Source organism: Peromyscus leucopus, chromosome 2 (assembly GCF_004664715.2).
Source record: "Peromyscus leucopus breed LL Stock chromosome 2, UCI_PerLeu_2.1, whole genome shotgun sequence".
NCBI lineage: Eukaryota > Metazoa > Chordata > Mammalia > Rodentia > Cricetidae > Peromyscus > Peromyscus leucopus.
The window spans coordinates 11,924,163-11,944,871 of NC_051064.1; the positions used below are offsets into that span (position 1 = coordinate 11,924,163).

A 20,709-nucleotide genomic window follows, 5' to 3' on the forward strand; every position below is an offset into this window, starting at 1 on the left:
GTGCATTAATCTATGGGTTTAGCAGTAAATCACTAGGAGTTGGTTTAGTACTCTGTCCATTTAGCAGTACTAGGTTCCTGCTTAGGGCCTATGACCTGTCTAGCCGTAGTTCTTGCCTTGATAACAGCGCCAGGTGTGAGTTTCATTTTGTGAAGTGGAACGTAAGCCCAAACAGAAAGTGGTTGTTTATTCCCATGATATTCCTGCCGCTATTGCACAGTGGGGCCTGTCTTTCCAGGCTGGTCATCACTGTAGCTTACAGGGTTCACTTTTGGGTAAGACTGAGATTGCTCTTCTCTGGTAGCACACATAACATGTTCCATTCTTTGGCTATTTCTACTGAGTGCTTCTTCCCACCCCCTTTTTCTCTTCAGTTTAAGTGAACTAACTTTTGCCAGGTTCAGGTAACTACTGTTCTTTTGTCTTTGTTTATTTCTATCCCATTCTTGTGCAGAAGTATTAAATTTTCATGCAGTAGAAGATGCGACGTTGAGTACCCATCACAATAGGCTTTTAGAGATCAGTACAGTCTGATGACTTTAGGCGAACATTTATCTACCACATTTCATCTTATTCATTTGTACCTTTCTCACTTATGAAAAGGTACATGGCACTAAACACATTACAAGGCTTTTGTGATGCTTAAATAAAATTAAGCATGTAAAATGACTCAGGGAGTGGCACATTGAACCCACTCTACAGAAGGATGCTTAAGACTTGGCATTTCATTCTTAAAAATTTTTGTCTGGATCTATTCTCTTTTTTAAAGATTTATATATTTTATATATGAGTGTTTTGCCTGCATGCATGTATGTGTATATATATTTGCCTGCTACCCTTGGAGGTCAGAAGAGGACATCAGATCCTCAGGAGTTCCAGATGTTTGTGAGCCACAAACCGGGAACTCTGCAAGAGCAAGTGCTCTTAACCTCCGAGCCCCCCAGATCTGATATTTTAATGTCTAAAGTCAACTACGGATTTTGTGAGAAGTCTTAAAACGTCAGCGGGCAGAAGCTCAGCGAAGAAAGCTGGAGTGAAAGGGGGTGGGGAGCAAGTTCACTACCAAAAGCAAAACTTCATCTTAGCCCCACCCACAAGCCCCGCCTTCGCCCCGAGCCGCTCAGGACTCCGCCCACGAGCCCCGCCCCTCTGCGGGCCAGCCCTCAGGTTCCAGTAAAGCCCCTGCTCTCCTGGCCACCTTGCGGTGCTCTCTGCTGGGTCTCCACCCTCACTTGGCTTCACCGGCGACCTCGCACGTGAGTGCGTGACTCTCCCCAGTTCAGGAGCCGCGTGGCCCAGCCCCAGCCTGCAGCCTCCCGGGCAGCCGGCTGATCCTAGCGGAGGGAATTAGGGCCCGCAGGCTTCGAGCCGCTCCGCCCGCCCGGCCCGGGCGCTGGAAGTGCTCCGCGGGCTTCCGGTGCCCACCCTGGGGGCTCCCCGGGCGTCGCGTGCCGGGTCCGCGGCCAGTCGAGGCTTGGCGCTCGAGGTCAGCCTTGGGCCGCGAGCACCTCCTGGGCCTGCAGCTGGCGCACCTGGACGGCGGAGCCAGGGATCCGCGGGCCCCAGGGAAGGGCAGGGTGGGGCGAAGGGTTACATGCTCCGAAATCTCGGTCCCGCTCAGCGGGGAGAGATCGATGAACCAGACAAACCGGTCGTGTGGGGGGAACGGTGAAGGAGAGGCTGCACGGTATGGGAAAAGGTGATACTGAATTCGGTGCAAAACCAGGACTGTGTGAAGTCCTAGCAGCTCCTGCACCTGTACCGGCTTCGAAAGTCTGCCCGGTGCTTCGGGCTCACTGCCACAGGGCGTGGAGGAAGGGCAGTGGCATTTGTTTTTCACTCAGAAACTTGACAGAGCAAAGTGACCGTTAGTGCTGGACCTAATGCACTTGACGGTGATCTCCCAACTTCTGCTTCTTTCTCTTACCCGTTTGTGGCCGCCTCAGAATAATCAAATAGAGGGTAGGGCGGGTTTAAAAGTAGTAATGGACTGCAGTGATCCACAGCCACTGTGCTAGACAGTTTTTATATATGTTAACTCACAGTTTAAATGGTGCTATTATCTTTTCCATTCTTCAGGAAACTGGGTTTGACTTACTTTCGCTGTATGTGTGTCAAGTGATAGCATTAGGTTGCGATCCAGGTCTGTATGGTTTTATAGTATAAGATTTATAAATGTAAACGAACATGATTTCATGAGTAAGTTATCTGTCTAGTTTTAAGTATGTTCTGAGGTGTGTTAACTGTCTAACGTTTGGGTAGGATACACAACCCTTTAAGATGTGTTTCTACATTTGTAAAATAGATACAGCACTGCTGTGTCAGAGTTGTGAGGATTAAGTAAAATATTTGTAAAGCATTCAGCAAAGTGTCTGGTACACAAATAATGATAAACTTTATATACTCCCACATACCTTGTCAGCCAGTTATACCCAAATAAAACCTGTTCAGGCCTAGAACATAGGTAGAGGTAAACAGCAAAGCATAGGAAAAGGGAACTGAGAAAAGATGGCATATGATAATAGTTGCAGTGACATTAGTGGATTCTCAGGATTAATCTGCTTTTCAAGGCTTTTTTTTTTTTTTTTTTTCCTTTAGGAAGGCAGTTCCTTTTGGCAACAGGTCCATGCAGAAGCCCTCTTACTGAGGCAAACTGAATTTCTGGCTTTTACAGATTAAAAGATGCCTTGCACAGAAAGAGAATGAAGTATTCTCTTTCAGAATCTCTTCTGATCTAACCCCAAAAGCTGAGGTTTTAGAATTGGGGGAACAAAAGAATTCATCACCTCTAAAGGCATGTTGCTAATTGGACATCTCTTCTAATTTTACTTAGAAATGTGAACATTTATAGACAGTCATCTATAAAATAACTACATGTAAGAAAGCTAACAATTACATATTTTAAGATATTTTATGGGACTGGTGATGTAACTCAGTGTAAGGGAACTTGTCTAGCAAACTGGAGGCCTTGGGCTCAATCCCCCAACACTGGAATAAACGTGTAAAATTGAACAGAATATTTATTAACATTCTTTGCAACTCCTTTTGCACCATCTGCTCAGACATCCAGTTCATATTGTTCTTATGCCCTGTCAATTCTTCGTCTGCTTTTCTATGTGGTGTTTCTTGCCATCTTCTGTTGCTGTCCCTGGATTTTATCTGTTATTGTTAAACTACCTCTTTTCTAAAAATTTCTTTCATCAGTGATTTAAGTATGCTTGGTAGCCAAGTCAAGAAAGAAAATGTTGGCTGTGAAAAATAATGGCATGATATTTTGACCTTTAAATATTCATAACAAGGCTCTATCCTTATCAAAGCATGATCTGTTTTCTAAAAATTTCATTCATCAATGATTTAAGTATGCTTGGTAGTCAAGTCAAGAAAGAAAATGTTGGCTGTGAAAAATGATGTCATGATATTTTGACCTTTAAATATGCATAACAAGGCTCTATTCTTATCAAAGCATGATCTCTGTAATGGATCTTTTAGTAAGAATCAATACCACTTCCATTAGTTCCTGGGCCCTTGAGGAGTCCAAATCTTTGCTGCCAAGTCCTTTCTGTTACCTTCATCTTGCAGTCTAACTTCCTTCTAGTGTTTTTCTTTTTGTTCTTAAATTTGTCTTGTAGGTACTGATGTCTAAGTTAAAACCAAAATGAATGAGGTAGAAGACTTGTACAAGATTTGTTTAAGAGTTGTCAAGAGTTTAAATAATCACTTATCATAGATTTTATTTAATATTAAGTTTCTCATACTGATAACCAACCGAACTTACTATATACATATTTGATAAGATTCTGATAACTATGTTTAAACCATACCTGTAGCTATGTTATATACTGGTTTAAATGTATTTGAAGAAGACTGGGAGTGGGATACTGGGAATTTTTTTTTTTTTGGAAAGGCCTTTCATTCCATATTTACACACACACATAAGGTTAACTGAATGTAATCATAACTTTTAAAAAGACATGAAAATTAGTCAATATTGTGGCCACACTTACCATTTTGTATTAGGTATATAGTACATTAATTGTTCCTCCATGAGAAGGGACTATTACAGTCATTTTAGTAAACTATTTTGAAATACTGTCTTATGAAATGGATGCATTATGTCTAGTTCCTGTAAAATTAGCAAAGCAACAATGTGGGATGTGGGTACAGCTTCAAGTGTCATCATACTACTCTGGTGTTCTGTTTTGCTTTGCTCTATTTGGGCTATTTTTTTTCTTTCTTTCCTTCCTTCCTTCCTTCCTTCCTTCCTTCCTTCCTTCCTTCCTTCCTTCTTTCTTTCCTTCCTTCCTTCCCTCCCTCCCTTTTTTGGTTTTTTGAGACAGGGTTTCTCAGTGTAGCCCTGGCTGTCCTCTGCCTCCAGAGTGCTAGGATTAAAGGCGAGTGCCACCACAGCCTGACTTTTCCTCTTCTCCCCTCCCCTTGCTTTCTTTTTTTCTTTTTTTAAGATAAGAGTGTTAGGTAGCCTGGTGGAACTGGATGATGACCTTCACCAGCCTGGTGGAATTGGATGATGACCTTCACCTCTTCCCTCCGAATACCAAGTTCTGGGATGACCGTCCTTACAACCATACCCAAGTACTTCATTACTTTTGTAATGCAGCTTTTGTTTTACAGTTCCTCTAGACATTAAGTTGACAATCACCATATGTTAAAATTCATATTTGCAAAGGAAAAAAGAAAAGGAAACAGCCAAGCAAAACAGAACACTAGAGTAGTGTGATGACACTTGAAGCCACACCCACATTGTTGCTATGCTATTTTTACAGGAACTAGACATAGTGCATCCATTTCATATATAGGAGAAAAGGAGTGGAAGTCCGGTTCCATCTGCTTGGGGGTCTTTTGAGGGAGGGGGGGGTTCAAGACAGGGTTTCTCTGCGTAGACTTAGGTGTTGTGGAATTTGCTCTATAGACTAGACAGGCCTCAAACTCACAGAAATCTCTGTGTCTCTCTCCCAAGCACTGAGATTAGAGGTGTGCACATTGCCGCCGCCGCCACCAGGCTTTTATCACCAGAAGTAAAAAATCTAAACAAATGTTTCCTGATGGTATTGTCAAGAGAAATTTATAAAATATCTAGAAGGTACAGCGCACCTACAATATTTGCTTTCCTTTCCTGCTTTATTTTTCTCCTTAGCCTTTACTACCATGTAACATGCTGTTAATTTTACTTAGCTAGTTTATCTTTATATAGTGTAATCACATTATTGCAAGAGTCTGTTTTGGTCTGTGTTGATTCCTCAACAACTCAGAATAGTGCCTGGCACAGGGCAGGTGATCCATAGGAATTTGATGAATGAGTATTGAATAAATAATAATGTTATTAAATATTAGTGATTGGGAAATGTAAAGGGATTTGCCAGAAAGTTAAAAACAGCTGTGATGTATCTGGTAATCAATCATGAAATGAATATTTTTGAAATCAGGAAATATCTAAACATCTTCATGGTTTTGTGCAATATATAATCATTTATTTATGTTAGGAATGCCATAACATGATCTGTAACACCACGAATGCTATAAACTTTCAAACTTGGAAAATGAAAGTAGTAGTTGTTTCAGCTTTAAACTGAAGGAATTTGTTTATTTTGGGGTAAGATCCCAGGCTGGGCTTGAACTCACTTCTTCCTGCTTCAGCCTCCTAAATGCTGGGATCCTGGCATGTAAGACCATCAAATGCTGGGATCCTGGCATGTAAGACCATCGGCCCTAAAAGAACTTTTCTATCATTGTTCACTGTGAACTAGAGAGGCACTCTGTGACAAGTGAAATGCTGATCTTATCCAGCAGAATGGTCCCAGTACCCAGCTAAGAAGGGAAGAAAGGGAGCCATGTTTAAAAAGCAGGTGTGTAGAGTCAAGACATAGTTCACAAGGCAGTGGGAAGTTCAGATGGCTCAACATGTGGAGGTAAGGAGCGTGGAAAGTTCATAGAGAGCTCCAAGCAAAGGGACTCATAAAGGACTTGAGTTTCAGTAGATCATATGCCTGAGTACATGTCCACACTTCTGCACTGCTGGCCCACAGCTTTACTGTCTTGACTTACATTGTTGGCAGCTGATTGCCCTGATTTATATTGAAGTAAAGATGATTTCCGTTGTTGGTATGCATTTTATAGCCAGGTGTGCTCAGATGCTTGTTTCCTAAAGTGAGGTGCCGGCATTGCTTCTTTTAAATCCTGTGTTAAATATTGTTCTCACTGCTGTGACAAAATACTGGACAAAACCCACTGAAGGAAGTGTACAGTCCACTGTGGCAAGGAAGACACAGTGGCAGGAATGGGAGGTGGCTGGTCACTTTATACCTGTCCCTCATCAGAGAGCCCTGGAAGCTGGCATTCTGCTTGCTTTCTACTTTTTATTCAGTCTGGGACCCCAGCTCGTGGAATGGTGTCATTTAGAGTGGTTTGTAGAAACTCCTTCATGGCCATGCCTAGAAGCTTGTCTCTGCTGTGGAACAATCCTTTCTACACTACATGAATATGTATCACTCTCATTGGCTAATAAAAAGCTGACAGGCCAGTAGCTGAACAGGAAGTTAGGTGGGAAAGCCAAACTGAGAAGGATGGGAAGAAGGAGGGCGGAGTCAGAGAGATGCCAGTTGGCCACCCAGGAAGCAAGACATGCTAGAGGACAGGTAAAGTCACAAGCTACACTGCAATACATAGATTAATAGAGATGGGTTAATTTAAAAGTAAGAGTTAGCTAGTAACTAGCATGAGCTATTTACTTGGCATTGGGTAAGTATTTATAATATAAGCCTCTGAGTGGTTATTTGGGACTGGGCAATTGGGACAGGAAACATCCCATTACATGTCTCCTAGGTGTTTGTAGATCCTGTCAACTTGCTATTCAGCTACCCATCAAATTCCTATGTGGCTGTCTGGTGATCTGCTCCTTCAATGTGTAGCCTGTGACATTTCTAGAATGCATGTACATTGACCAAGGTTAGAACAGTAGCAAAATTGAGAATGTTTATTAAATAAAAAACCTCATAAATAAGTTTCCTTCTTACTCTAAATCAATCATAGAATATGTTTTCAGGATTTTAGAGAGAATTTAAGGAAGGAGCTTGAGTTGATAGTTCACTTTCTGGTAATAAGGACACAGTAAAACTATGTGTATTTTTTGTTGTTTTGTTTTTTGTTTTTGTTTTTTCAAGACAAGGTTTCTCTGTGTAACAACCCTGGCTGTCCTGGAACTCACTTTGTAACAGAGATCCACCTGTCTCTGGAATTAAAGGCACGGGCCATCCCCGCCTGGCCCATATGTACTTCTTAAGCTACTGATCCAGTGTTAATACTTTTCTATTAGCTGGCTTTCCTCTGTTCTTCATGCCCAGTGGCCAGAAGCAGTATCACCATTCAGATTTTACTTCAAGAATTTGGAAACCTTTAGGGGATGGGGAAGGCATCTCCTGGCCTTGCATATGCTAAAGACATGTTCTACTACTTTGGAAAAAGTGTTTAGATTTATTTTATTTTTATTTGTGTCTGTGTTTTGTGTATATGTGCCTCCTGATATAGATGCTGCAATCCTACCTGCTCCTAACCACTGAGCCAATCTAATCGCCCTACACACACACACAACTTTTTAAATGGTGCCCCAAATCTGTTTCCTTTTTCTGGCATGATGTGTTCTGCGAGTTTCAGACTGAGATGCCATGGGTTTGTAAAACTCACTTCCTTGTGCTGTGTTGGCCCAGTAGGCTACGCCTATCTGCTTGTTGGGTTATGCTGCCTTTTTCACATTATATGTGAGTTTAGTCAGTTTCAGACAGAGATCCCAGACTAGTGAGAAAGTATTCACACGTACATTTTTATAGCTTTTTTAAAAAGTGGCTGATGGAAGCTGAGTTTGGACAACTCCATCTTTTTCCAACCATTTCTTCTTTTTGCTGTTATAAATATTCTGGTGTTTTCGGTTTCTTTTGAGTCCTTGAGTAACACTTCCTACACAAGTTATATATTCACGGTAATTACATTTGAGTAAAAGGACAAACTTGAAGAGACATTAGGCATTACCTGAAGATACTGAGTCACTGTTAGATTTACCACTGGGAAAAGCAAGGCCTGCAGAAGTTAAGCCCTTGCCCACAAGCCCATCACATGTCTAATCCAGAGCCAGAGTCTGCTCTCTTTCACTTCTCCAGTGACCCTTCTTGTTTGCCTCATACTAAGGTGAGAACAGTGTCCTCTTCTCTGTCTTGAGTGATTTTATACTTGACATTACTCATTTTCATTTCTCAGGTCTGTGGCAAGGATAGAAACAGCAGCCAGACAGAAATAACCCTTGGTGTCACTTTCTTCTTGTGGAATTCAAATTTATTTTCTTTTTTTTTTTAAATTTAATTTTTGATACAAGGTCTTATGTATCCCAGGCTAGACTAAAACTTAATATATAGTGGAGGATGGTCTTGAACTCATGTCTCAATTTTTCATATATTAATACAAGCTGTGCTACCACACCTAGCTTTAAATTCTTTTAAAGTGAGATTTAGTCTCAGACCCTGGTTGCTTATTTATTTATTTGGATTCTGGGGGCCTGGGTGTATAGAAAATGCACTCTATTACTGAGCTACACCCATAACCAGAATCTGCAATATGTATTGTGGTTTGGATTTTAAGTGTCCCCCAAAATCTCATGTTAGAAGCTTGGTCCTCAGGGTAGCAGTGGTCAGAGGTGAAACTTCAGGAGATGGTTGAATTATGGGGCTCTCTGAATGGGTTCATACCTCTGTCTGTCTATCTATCTGTCTGTCTGTCTATCTATCTATCTATCTATCTATCTATCTATGTTGTTTTGTTTTTGTTTTTTCAGACATGGTCTCACTATGGAGAGTGAGACCTGTCTGTCCTGGAACTCACTGTGTAGATCAGGTTGGCCTCAAACTCAGAGAGATATGTCTACTTCTGCCTCTTGAGGGATTTATACATTTATTAATTTCATAGCTTAATGGGGTATATATGTACATGTATGTGCATCTATGTGCAGGTGCTCAGGCATGGTGTGTATTAGAAGCCAGAAGCCAACCTTAGGTGTTTTTCCTCAGATGCCATCTGCCTTGATTGTTTGGACACAGGCTCTCTCACTGGCCTGAAGCATGTAGAGTAGGCTAACTGACTGAACTGGCTGATCAGTGAGGTCCAGAAGTCCATCTGGCTCCACCTCCCAGCACTGGGGTTGCTTTTTCAGGTGCTTTCTGGGGCTGGAACTGAGGCGCTCCTGTCTTTCGTGGCAAGTACTTTACCAGCTCATCTGTTTCTCCAGCCTGCTTTTGTCTTGGTTCCCTGGAAGCCATTCCATGAACAGTATTCTCCTAGTTGTTTCTGTCATGATGCGATGCCTCAACACACACACACACACACACACACACACACACACACACACACACACCCCAAACAAACAAAACCCTACCAGACTACTCAGCCATTGGCTATAACTTGTGTAACCATGAGCCAAAACATACCCTTCCTTCTAAAGCTGTGTTTTCTCACAGGGACAGAAAGCTGACTGGCAGTTCCTGAGAATAAATTTTGCTGTTCTGAGATGGTCCAGCAGTAAGTGCATGGTAGACATGAAAACGTGGACATGCCTTAGAAAAGAGATGGCTCAGCAGTTAAGAAAACTGGCTACTCTGGCAGAGGACCCAGATTTGGTTCCAAGCACCCATGTGATGGCTCACAAGCTTCTAATTCCAGTTTCATGGGAACTGATGCCCTCTTCTGGCCTCCACAGGCACTGCATGCACATAATCCACTTAGACATGTAGACAAAACTCTGACATATCAATAAAAAATAAAGTAGAAAGGAGAAAAACCTTTCTTAGCACTAAGCAACCTATAGACAACCTACAGACTAATGAACTGTCTCAAAGAGGAGCTACTGTATAATATAAGACTGCTGTTATTCTGGCTACAGTTTAAGAAAGATGTTAAAAGTTACAACCTAAATATTAACCTCATAATTTTTGATATCCTATTTCTATTCATTTGTGCCATGATAAATATTTTATTTGATATGCTAACAATTGCAGAATCAATCAAATATTATTACTATTACACCAAGCAAATATTAATTAGAGGCACTTTATTGCCCTGGGAGCATTTTGCCATGAGGAGATAAAACATCTGTGTTGTAACTTTGGTCTGGTGTTTATTAGATTAGTAAACGTAGGGTAAGTATTGTGTGTGTTTATTACTTAGCCCAGGCTGACCTCGAATTCTCTGTATTCGGACGTCCTTGAACTTCCATCTTCCTGCTTCTACTTCCTAAGTGCTGGATTACAGGTGTAGACCACCAGGCCTAGTTTTATGTGGTGCTGAAAATTAAACCCGGGGCTCCATGCATGGTAAGCAAGTAGTCTACCAACTATCCTACATCCCCAGCGCTCATCTAACTTTTTTTTGTTTGTTTGTTTTTTTGTTTTTTGTTTTTCGAGACAGGGTTTCTCTGTGTAGCTTCCTGGAACTCACTTGGTAGCCCAGGCTGGCCTCGAACTCACAGAGATCCACCTGGCTCTGCCTCCCTAGTGCTGGGATTAAAGGCATGCGCCACCACCGCCCGGCTCATCTAACATTTTTAAAGGAACTCACTTTTCGTTTGGTGGTTAATTGGTTTGAGTTTTTGAGACAGGATGTGACGTAGCCCAGACTGCCTTTAAATTCTCAATATAGTGAGAATACCTAGGATATTAGTTTAGCACACTTATGGGTGTGCTTGAGGGCATTTTCAGAAAGGATTAGCTAGGTGGGAAGATCCATCCTGAAAGAAGAAGATGGCAGTGCCCCAGGGACTTGGGACCCAGGTGTAGTGAGAGAAGGAAGGAGTAGATTGCATAGGCGTTAGTCTCTCGCTTCCTGTCCACCCTGAGGTCACCAGCCCTCTGCACCATGTATGCTTCCACTGTGATGTTGTGTCTCATCCCAAGACCAAAGGGACAGGCCTGAGGGACCAGGAACCCAAACCATTATTTTGTTTATTTTGGTCTGATAGGAGACTTATTTCCTGTCACTTCTGCCCACCCACCTTCTGGAAATTGACTCTGAAAGCAGCCTCTTTTTATCTAGAAATGCATTATGACTGATTGGCAAGTGGAAAAAATTACATAAAATAAATCTTTCCTCCTTTAAATTGTTTATTGTGAAACATTGACAAACAGGAGGCCTCAGGCTCCACTTCGTGTCTTAATTTTCACTTGATTTGTATAGTCTGTTATGTTGCTCTAGAAGGTAAAATTTGGGGAGAATGAATTCTGTTCAGTATGCTTACAGATTGTGTTAGCCAAGCACCTCATCTTTTTTTTTTTTTTTTTTTGGTTTTTTGAGACAGGGTTTCTCTGTGTAGTTTTGGTGCCTGTCCTGGAACTCACTCTGTAGACCAGACTTGCCTCAAACTCACAGGGATTGACCTGGCTCTGCTGGGATTAAAGACATGCGCCACCACTGTCCGGTGCAAGCACCTCATCTTAAGTATTTCCTTTGGTATCCTCTTTATGACCCTGTTTAGGGAGAAAACAGTCTTCTTTAGTTGCTCACATATTCTTCTGATTGGTCATTTTTTTTTTTTTTTGCAGAAAAATGACCTATTTTCTATCCTCAAAGAATGCAGAACATTGGTTTATCTTCTCCCATTACACTGTATGCATGGATTACACTGTTTTCTTTGCATATCTTGTACTCAATAGTTACTGAAAAGCATGCCAGCCGAGAATATTTATATGAATGTTCATATTGGCAACGTTCTAGACCCAAATGTTTATTTAATTTCTCACATTTGCTATTCAGTGTAATGGGTTTCTGGAGATAAATGGGTGAATAGCACAGAGAGAGGGCAATCCGGCTTGTTTGGGCGATGGAGGTGCTGCACTGGAGGGAATTTGCTCCCTGGCCACAGTGTAGTAATGGCAACTGTCAGCAAGTCCTTAAATAATTTGCCGTGCCAGCATGTTGTTTGTGTAGCTTTTGTTTGAGCATATTCAGGAGAGAAAAACAGTGCTCTACTGATACGTTGTGCCTCTGTTGAGGATCACTTTGTACATAAATATTTGTATTCTTAATTGAGTTCTCCCCATCTTAGAAATATAAACTTGTTTGGTTGGTGGTAGAGAATTTTCTGTGCTGATCTTTAACAATGTTCTTTAACAATCATGCTCATTCTGTTTGTAACAGGGTACTGTGGACATGTACCTTACAAGACTCTAAAACTACCTTATGCAAAAGAAAAGACATGATAAAACTTTTTTTTCCACAGATTCTGTGTCTGAGATGAAAAGCAATATGCTTTGTACATTCCAGATTTAGTTTATTTCTATGTGGAAATCTAGGCTTAGGAAGTTGAAGTTATTTCCATGTGGTTACACAGATGGATCTAGGTGCTAAATTTATCTCAGATGTGCATTCCTTCATACTTGTTTTTAAACAGGGTATCTTGATGTAGCCTAGACTGGCCTGTATGTGATCTGCCTTTCTTAGCCTCCTGAACACTATGGATATAGATAGAGGTGTACTACCACACCCAACTTTCAAAATTTGATATTGTTTTCCAATACTGTACCAATCTGTTACTATGAGAGCTGCAGGAGTTTGGGGGCGGGGTGGGGATGCAATTAATGTGTTTTGGCATAATCAGGAAAATCGTCATGGAATTTAACAATTAAATATAGGAAATGTGGGATTAGAAAGGATTACATTGTACATAGAGGTAAACAGTGCTAAAATAATAATAGTAAACATTTGTATACTTTTTAAATATAGTAACTCTTTCAGTCCTCAGAACAACCCCTTGAGATAGGGACAATTATTTACATTATAGATGGGGAAACAGATAAGGATCTAGCCTTAGTCACATAGTAATCACAGAATGAGATTCCAGAGCATGTGGTATGTGGTCATGAACAGTGGGTACTGGGTCTTCAGGACTGAAAATAATAGACATAAAAAAGAGGGAAAATAAACCTGTCTATCAGAGCACAGGTGAGGGCTGAATGTTTACAGAGCACTGTGGACCAACTAGCTACCTGAGTGTTGAGAGACTTAGGGTAAACATGAGAAGATGTGTATGAAGACCTTAAGATAACACCCTTAGTTTATGCTTGGCTTCTCAGGTGGGAGGAGGAAGAGATGAACTAGTTAATGGATTTAGGGCAAGGTCCCATTGCTAAAACATCAGGCTTCCATGATGTACATATCCTATAATTCACTGTTTTTGTGTTTCACTGTTTTTTTTTTCTTTTCCTACCTTTTTTTCTTGCCTCTTGTGTTTTATTTTCAAGAATACACACACACACACACACACACACACACACACACACAGATAAGGGTGAAAAGAAACTGTTACTACGTTAACAACGTGATGGAAGTCTTTCCTAACGTTGTATGTGCAAACTTGTGATCCATCCATCTAGCACTCTGGTCTGTTGGGCCCTCTACACTTGTTCAGTCTCCTGTCAGGTTTGTTTTTTGCCAATGAGTTCACTTTTATATCACATGCTTTGGTGCCCCCTCTGCCTTCTTGTGTCCTGCTCTTTCCTGTGTTTGTGTTACCTGCCGCTTCTGTTCAGATAAGTGTGCCCCATGCTGTCAACTGTCCTCCAGCAGCTTCCGTAGCTTTTCCTTGCCCTTATATCCTTTGTTTGTACCATTAATACTACAGTACTCAACTATTCTGATACCTGTTAAAATGACAGAAAACCAAACAAAACCCAACTGACTGAGCTAAGTGCAATTTTGTAGATGTTGCAGTAGTTACAATTTTATTGTATTATCTCTGGACAGAGAAGATAGGAAGCAAATTGGAGATTTGGGGGAACTGTCATTCCTTAAGAAATAGTTCTCAGGTGAACAGGCATTAGTGTTGATTTTTAACATGTGTTGAAGGTTGTTGGTACTTACAGAAAGTAAATAGTGGGACTGGAAGGATGGCTCTTACTTAGTCAGTACAATAAAGTACTTCTTTTTTTGTTTTTTTGTTTTTGTTTCTTTTGGAGCTGAGGATGGAACCCAGGGCCTTGCACTTGCTAGGCAAGCACTCTACCACTGAGCTAAATCCCCAACCCTAAGTACATGCTTCTTAAGAAGCATGTGAACCTAAGTTTGGATCACCCATGTTAAAAAAATGTCTGTTGGGGAAGGGGACTGGGGGAAGGGTACTAGCAAAGACAGACAGAACCCTGGCACTTATTGATTGTCCAATTTGTCCTAGCCAAACTGAACTCTAGGTTCAGTGTTTCTAAAATGAAAGTAAGCAGCTGAGGGAGAGACACTTACCATTGATCTTTGACCTCCACATGTATTCTTACTGACACACACATACACACATTTACATGAACATTCACGTGAATGTTTTGAACTTGTCAAAGGATCTTACCATTCTTTTTTCTTGTGCTTGATGAGGCATTTTATACAGCACATAAAAGCTACTGCCATTTTAAATATTAAACAGGATGCTGAGTAGACCTATTCCTTCCTGTTGGCCTAGTAGCTCTACTAAATTCCAAAAGTAGAGAGCACTGAGCACTCCAAATGCAAAGGATGTTGGGAGGAAATGTCTTTGTAGCCCAGAACCTGCAATGCCACCATGAACTCCTAATTAATGCTACACAGCTGGCTCTGTTGACATCCAGTGCAGAGGTGTAGTGCCCAATTCCTCTGGTGATACTGTGGAGGAAAGCACTTCACTATCAGTACTCAAGGCTTTCCTACCCTCCCTTTTTCTGGATTTTTTCAAGGCAGGGTCTCTACATATAGCCCTGGCTGTCCTGGAACTCAGGCTGGCCTTGAATTTAGAGATCTGCCTGCCTTTGTCTACCAAATGCTGGAATTAAAGGCATGTGCCAGCAAGCAGGCTGTGAATGCTTCCTCAAGGCCAGCACCCATCATGTGCTCTGCCCCACCCCTAGTCTTGCTAATGCATTTTGTTTGGTGGTTGAAGCTGTGGAAGTTAGACTAACTGGTATTTCTTGGCAAGCCATGGCAAGCCATACACACTAATTTGCTGAATGCTACTTGTGGAGCATTCTCGCTGGAATCATCCAGAGATGATGCCCAAGTTGCACTTTAAACCACATAGATAGAAGAAACAGACAAATGGCAAAACATCATCAGTCAGCATCTATCGGGAATGAGTAGTGAGGCTCTGCAGAGCCTGTCATGGTGGCCTTTCCAGTTGAAAGTCCAGGAAGAACATCTGCATGTATGACATTGGGCTTCTCATCCTCACCTACGTTTTTTATATCATAGGATAAACACAGTGAGTCTGTTGGTAAAGGTTTGCCTTGTTTGTAAGGATGGGATGTTTTTAATACCCTTAGGCATTTACGTTTCTCCTTTCTCCCTGTCACTGGGGTTAGGGGTCAGCCTGTCCCAGGAGGGGGTCTCGGGGGACACTTGATAAACATGCTTGACTTTGAGAGCTTGCTATCAGAGTCAGCTCTAAACAGAACAGGACAGTTCACCAATATATTTTTTAATATATAAGGTAAGCAGAGTATTAATGCATATTAATTGCTATCTTGAAAGGTACATTTTGCTGCTAGATCATAAGCAGGTTTTATTCAGTGAAAGGATAAAGTATCACTGGACCAAGAGCTACTAAACCCCCCATCCTCTGGAGGCTGGGATTTCAGTCCCTGTAGCAGAGCTGCTCCATAAGTCCTTGCTGAAGGCTTGTGTTAGTAATTCAGCTATCTCCATCAAGAGTGGGTGTGCTTCTTAAAGATAACGTTTCTTATTGGTTCTCCCACAGCTCAAGACATGGCTGCCCAGTGTGTCACGAAGGTGGAACTAAATGTTTCCTGTGACAACCTTTTGGATAAAGATGTGACATCGAAGTCGGACCCTTTATGTGTGCTGTTTTTGAGCACCAGTGGTCAACAGTGGTATGAGGTAATATTGTATGCTTTCGGTGAAAAGCAGTCCACATTTCCTTTTTACAATGTTAAGAGTTCATTTTAAAATGTGAAAAGTAATACTATAGGACTGGGGAGATAGCTTAGAGATCAAGAACCCTGGCTGATCTTCTAGATGACCTGGGATCTATTCCTAGCACCCACTTGGTAGCTTAGTTACCTGTAACTCCCATTCCTGGGGACCTGACAGCTCCTTCTGGCCTTTGAAGGCACTGCACCCATGTGTTGCACAGATGTCCGTGCAGGGAGACACCCACCTACGTCAGCAAACAGTAGCAGCACTGCACCATCTCATCTGTTCATGCATTTTTTTTCTACAGATTTGCCTTTGATAGCACAATTCCTCATGTTCATAGAGAAAGTTTCAAAATATAAGTGATAACTAGGCCAGTGATAACTAGGCTCAATGGCAAGACGGCTAAACAAGACAGCTTGTGTTTGAGCCCCAGAAGCCACATGGTAGGAGAGAACTGACTCTTCTCAGTTTTCAGCTGACCTCTGCCAGCTGTGTCCTCTGACCTCATACATGTCATACTACCTGTATGCCCCGACACATACACACATTTTAAGAAGAGAAATTTCCTTTTATCTTCGTGCTTATGTATAACTGTAATTAGTACATAAAGATGCTAAAAATCTAAGTACTTCTTGGATCTGAAAATTTTTTTCTTGTGTTTTTTGGGGTGAGTATAGGTTGAACGGACAGAAAGGATTAAGAATTCTTTGAGTCCCAAATTTTCTAAGACATTTATTATTGATTACTACTTTGAAGTGGTTCAGAAATTGAAATTTGGAATTTTTGACATCGACAACAAAACTATCGAGCTGAGTGATGATGACTTCTTAGGAGAATGTGAAGTCACTCTTGGACAAGTAAGTGTTTAGTTTTTGTAACCTTTAATTTTGTCTGAATAGTTGTTTGTTTATTTATTTTTGAGATAAAAATCTGACTACATAGCAGAGGTTGGCCTCATACTTGCTATGTAACCTAGTTTGGACTTAAACTTACGGTAATCCTCCAGCCTCTGCCTCCAGAGTGTTGTGATTGCAGGTGTGTGTCATGACACCCAGCTATTTTATGTAGATTTTAAACCAAAGAGTTGAGTGCTTTTGATAAACATTGTGTCTTAATCAGTGTTCTGTTACTGTGGAAAGACTCCATGATCACAACAACTCTTATAAAGGAAAGCATTTCATTGGGGCTGGCTTACAGTTCAGAGGTTTAGTCAATTATCATCATGATAGGAAGCATGGCAGAAGGCAGGAAGACATGGTGCTGGAGAGGTAGCTGAGAGTTCTACATCAGGATCCACAGGCCACAGGGAGAGAGACTGGGCCTGACTTGAGCATTTGAAACCCCACAACTCACCCCCAGTGACACACTTCTTCCAATGAGAGCATACCTGTTTCAACAAGGCCATCCTCCTAATCCCTGTCAAGTAGTGCTGCTCCCCACTGACCAACCTTTCAAATATAGGAGCCTGTGGAGGGCCATTCTTATTTAATCTACCACAGGTTGTTAGTGTACTTTTTAAAGTTGGTAAGTCTGTAATAGACCTTTTGGATATTAGTTGCATTAGGTTTGTGTACCTTCCAGGCTGACTGCAGTGAGACTCTAGGGCAGTGGTTCTCAACCTTTCTAATGCTGCAACCCTTCGATACAGTTCCTCAAGTTGTGGTGATCTGCCACCATAAAATTACTTGGTTGCTACTTCCTAACTGTAATTTCGTTCCTGCTCTTTCCCCTGTTCTCTCCTTCCCATGTTGTTAAGTGTGTCATTTAACTCTCTCTTCCCCATAAACCTTCTCTGACCCCTCAGACTCCTTAGCATCCTCTCCTGAGCTGGCACTGTCTGTCTGTCATTTTATTCTTTAGGTGTCTTATTTTTCTGTCGTCTTAGTATATGATGAGAATGTTCAGGTTAGGTAGGGGTTTGTTCTTCTGCTCCTAACTCTGATTTGCTTAGAAAGGTCATCATCATTTATATAAATTGAGAAAAACACAGGGAAATTAGAGTCATTTTTATTTTCAGTGAGTTCAAGTTGTTTTTCAGAGCGGCTTTTCTGGTTTATTTTCCGGGTTTGGAATCACTTGGCAGCCCCACTAGTTAGTTCTCATGTCTCAAGGGCAGTGTGGAACTGATCAGTTGCGTTGGTCCTGGGTAGTAGTTTAGAAAATAATTAGAAGCATTTTTATCAACTGCAGAATAAAAAAATCACAATGTACCCAAAATTCTAATGAATTTGAGAGTCAGTTTCAAAGAGCCAGACATACTATATCATTTTAAGCAATGTGAGCTTTTCTGGAAGCTACATATCAAAGTTCTGTGCCAGTTGGGAGATTGAATCACATTTATTGAGTATTCAGAGGCCCGCCTTTACCTTCAGGGGGTTTTCAGCCCAGCGCTTTGTGTCGGAGATTAAAATCTGGACTTTTTCCCCATTCTTAGTGAACAACCTAATGGGTAGGGAGATAATAGCTGCCAGAGTGAAGTTCTTTGAAATCTTTTCAAATGGGTTTTAAATGTGGAGATACGTTTTAAATGTCTTTAAGGGGTGTGGTTTTAATGTCACTCTTTCTAATGACTTTAAATGAACTTTATATTCAACTTTTTTTTAAGTATGCAGTTCAGCAGCTCACAAGATGAAACATTACTTTCTGCTTTTGACAGATTGTTTCCAGTAAGAAGTTAACTCGACCACTGGTGCTCAGAAATGGCAGACCTGCAGGGAAAGGGAGTATTACGGTAAAGATAATATCAACTTTTGCTTCAAGACATAGTCTATTAAGTCTAATAAGATGGTATGTAACAAGCAAATAATCTATAGCCATGCCTGATCTGTTGATCTTGAACATTGCATTCCATTCACCCTGGCCTAATAGTCATCAGAAATGGACACTGTCTTGCTAACAGAAGAGAAAAAATGAATTGTAGGAATTCCTTCTTCCAGTTTTTTTAAGTTGTCCATCGAGGTCAGGTGCACCTCTTCCATGAATGTGTCTTTTCGTACATTAGAGAGGAAAGGCTTAGTAAACTGAATGAATCAGTTGGGCTCTCTGCAAAGGAAACATGGTCCTCTTACCATGACACAAACTTCCTACAATGGATTTTATTCTAAATGGATTTTATAAGGTGGCCATTGAACTTATAAACTCTAGCAGGCATGGTGGTACATTCCTGTTATCCTAATAGTCAGAAGCCTGATGCAGTAGAATCCCCCAAAATTCAAGGTCATCCTGGTCTATGCATTGAGTTCCTGACTAGCCAGAGCTAAGTAGTGAGGCTCTGTCTTAAAAATATAAAACAAATAACACCAAAACCAAACAAAAAGCTCTAGAAACGCTTTCCTGTGGCTTCCTGTCATTGCTTCTGTTACATGTCCTCATATCTAGGTTTTGCATTGCTCATTACTAGCTCTGACCAAGTGCTTGTATATACTTTACTGTATTTTAGATTTCCAGTTATCGGATAACAAGCTTTTGAATACCTTATCTTGTAGTGTTTCCATCTGCAATGACAGTATTCTAACTAGTTTTCTGTGACATGGAAGCCTGGTAATTATAATTGTCACATACATCTTTCTTAGCAGCTCTTTGTCTCTATCTTAGATTTCCAGAAGCAAAAGAATATTTAGACTGTTGGGATAGTTGACTTTTGTGCTACAGAGAACTTAACTATTTGTCAATAGTTAAGACACTGGCTTCACTTCAGATCATATAAGTCTTTTGCCTTTTACTAAGGATTTCCACCGAGAGGAGCAGTTTTGAGCCTTAACCCTTTCTTTTTTCTGTTTTTGAGCCTTTGCTATAGGGGAGGCTAAAAGCAAAGGTAGTTGAGATAGCCTGGGATTTGACTTAGGGTAGAGTGAGTCTTCCAGTTACACTTGCTGAAAAGCGCTGGGCTCATATTCCAGTTTACAGTTCTCTACATAGGATTTATTTATTCTTCCCTTGAGATGTGCAGAATTTTAGCTGGTTTTGTATAAAGGATATCCTTTGGTCTTCTGGTACTTTGATTTTTTTCTATGGAGTAGGAATATTTAGAGAAACACTTTCTTTCCTGGTCATTATTTTTACTCTTGAACATTCTTGACCATATCCACAGGGAAAGTATGTTTACAAATACATTGTATAATAAGATCTGCATACCTCACCCCTGCTATGCACACCTGAAGCAGCTTACTAAGGAACCACATTTAAAAAGAGACTTTTATCATTTGATAAGATGGTTGCCTGACTTGTGCTGCGATCTGGATTCAATCCCCTGTACTGCAAGTGAAATAAAAAGAAAGTACTTAATTCATAAGTACTTCATTTTCTTTCACTTACCTTATCTACTTGTAGATTTCAGCAGAAGAAATCAAGGATAACAGAGTGGTCTTGTTTGAAATGGAAGCCAGAAAACTGGACAATAAGGTAGGTAGGTTTTGGGTATTTTACAAGCATAGTACCAGTTTTTTTCCATGAACTGTTGTTCATCTGAGCACAGCATTCTCCTTTCTCCCTCCCCCTCCCTTCTTCCCTCTACTTCCCTCTTTTTATCCCCCCCCCAAGGTCTACTTAAATAGCACCTAGTTCCCTTCAGCTTTTTCATGAAGGTGCAATTAAAGATTAAAAGAATATAAGCATTAATGTTACAGTAAAGTTCCAGAAAGTATTTTAATAACCTTTGGGGGGAAAAGCAAAATGCCTGTGACTTATTAATTATAAATCAGTTAATCATTTTGTATTTCAGTATTGAATATACAACAGTAATTTCAATACCATTTTTGTTTATCTTAGAACTTA

General features: G+C 40.8%; 1 protein-coding gene and 1 non-coding gene across 4 annotated transcripts in view; both read left to right on the forward strand.

Moving 5' to 3' along the window:
* Window positions 1–1,127: 1,127 nt before the first annotated feature.
* Window positions 1,128–20,709, forward strand: part of Cpne3 (copine 3) — a 59,533-nt gene continuing 39,951 nt past the window's right edge. The window contains exons 1-5 of one of the 3 annotated variants that reach the window (XM_028885172.2): window positions 1,128–1,260; window positions 15,758–15,897; window positions 16,614–16,793; window positions 18,593–18,667; window positions 20,266–20,337. In XM_028885172.2, the coding sequence (XP_028741005.1) occupies window positions 15,766–15,897; window positions 16,614–16,793; window positions 18,593–18,667; window positions 20,266–20,337 (459 nt within the window). In that variant the 5' untranslated portion in view covers window positions 1,128–1,260; window positions 15,758–15,765. Of the gene's footprint in view, window positions 1,261–1,419; window positions 1,487–15,757; window positions 15,898–16,613; window positions 16,794–18,592; window positions 18,668–20,265; window positions 20,338–20,709 lie in introns of those variants that run through there. The other 2 variants (XM_028885171.2, XM_028885173.2) reach the window with 2 other exon arrangements.
* Window positions 19,614–19,732, forward strand: LOC114704127. Its single transcript, XR_003736234.1, has one exon. It is a non-coding gene; the product is annotated as a U5 spliceosomal RNA (small nuclear RNA).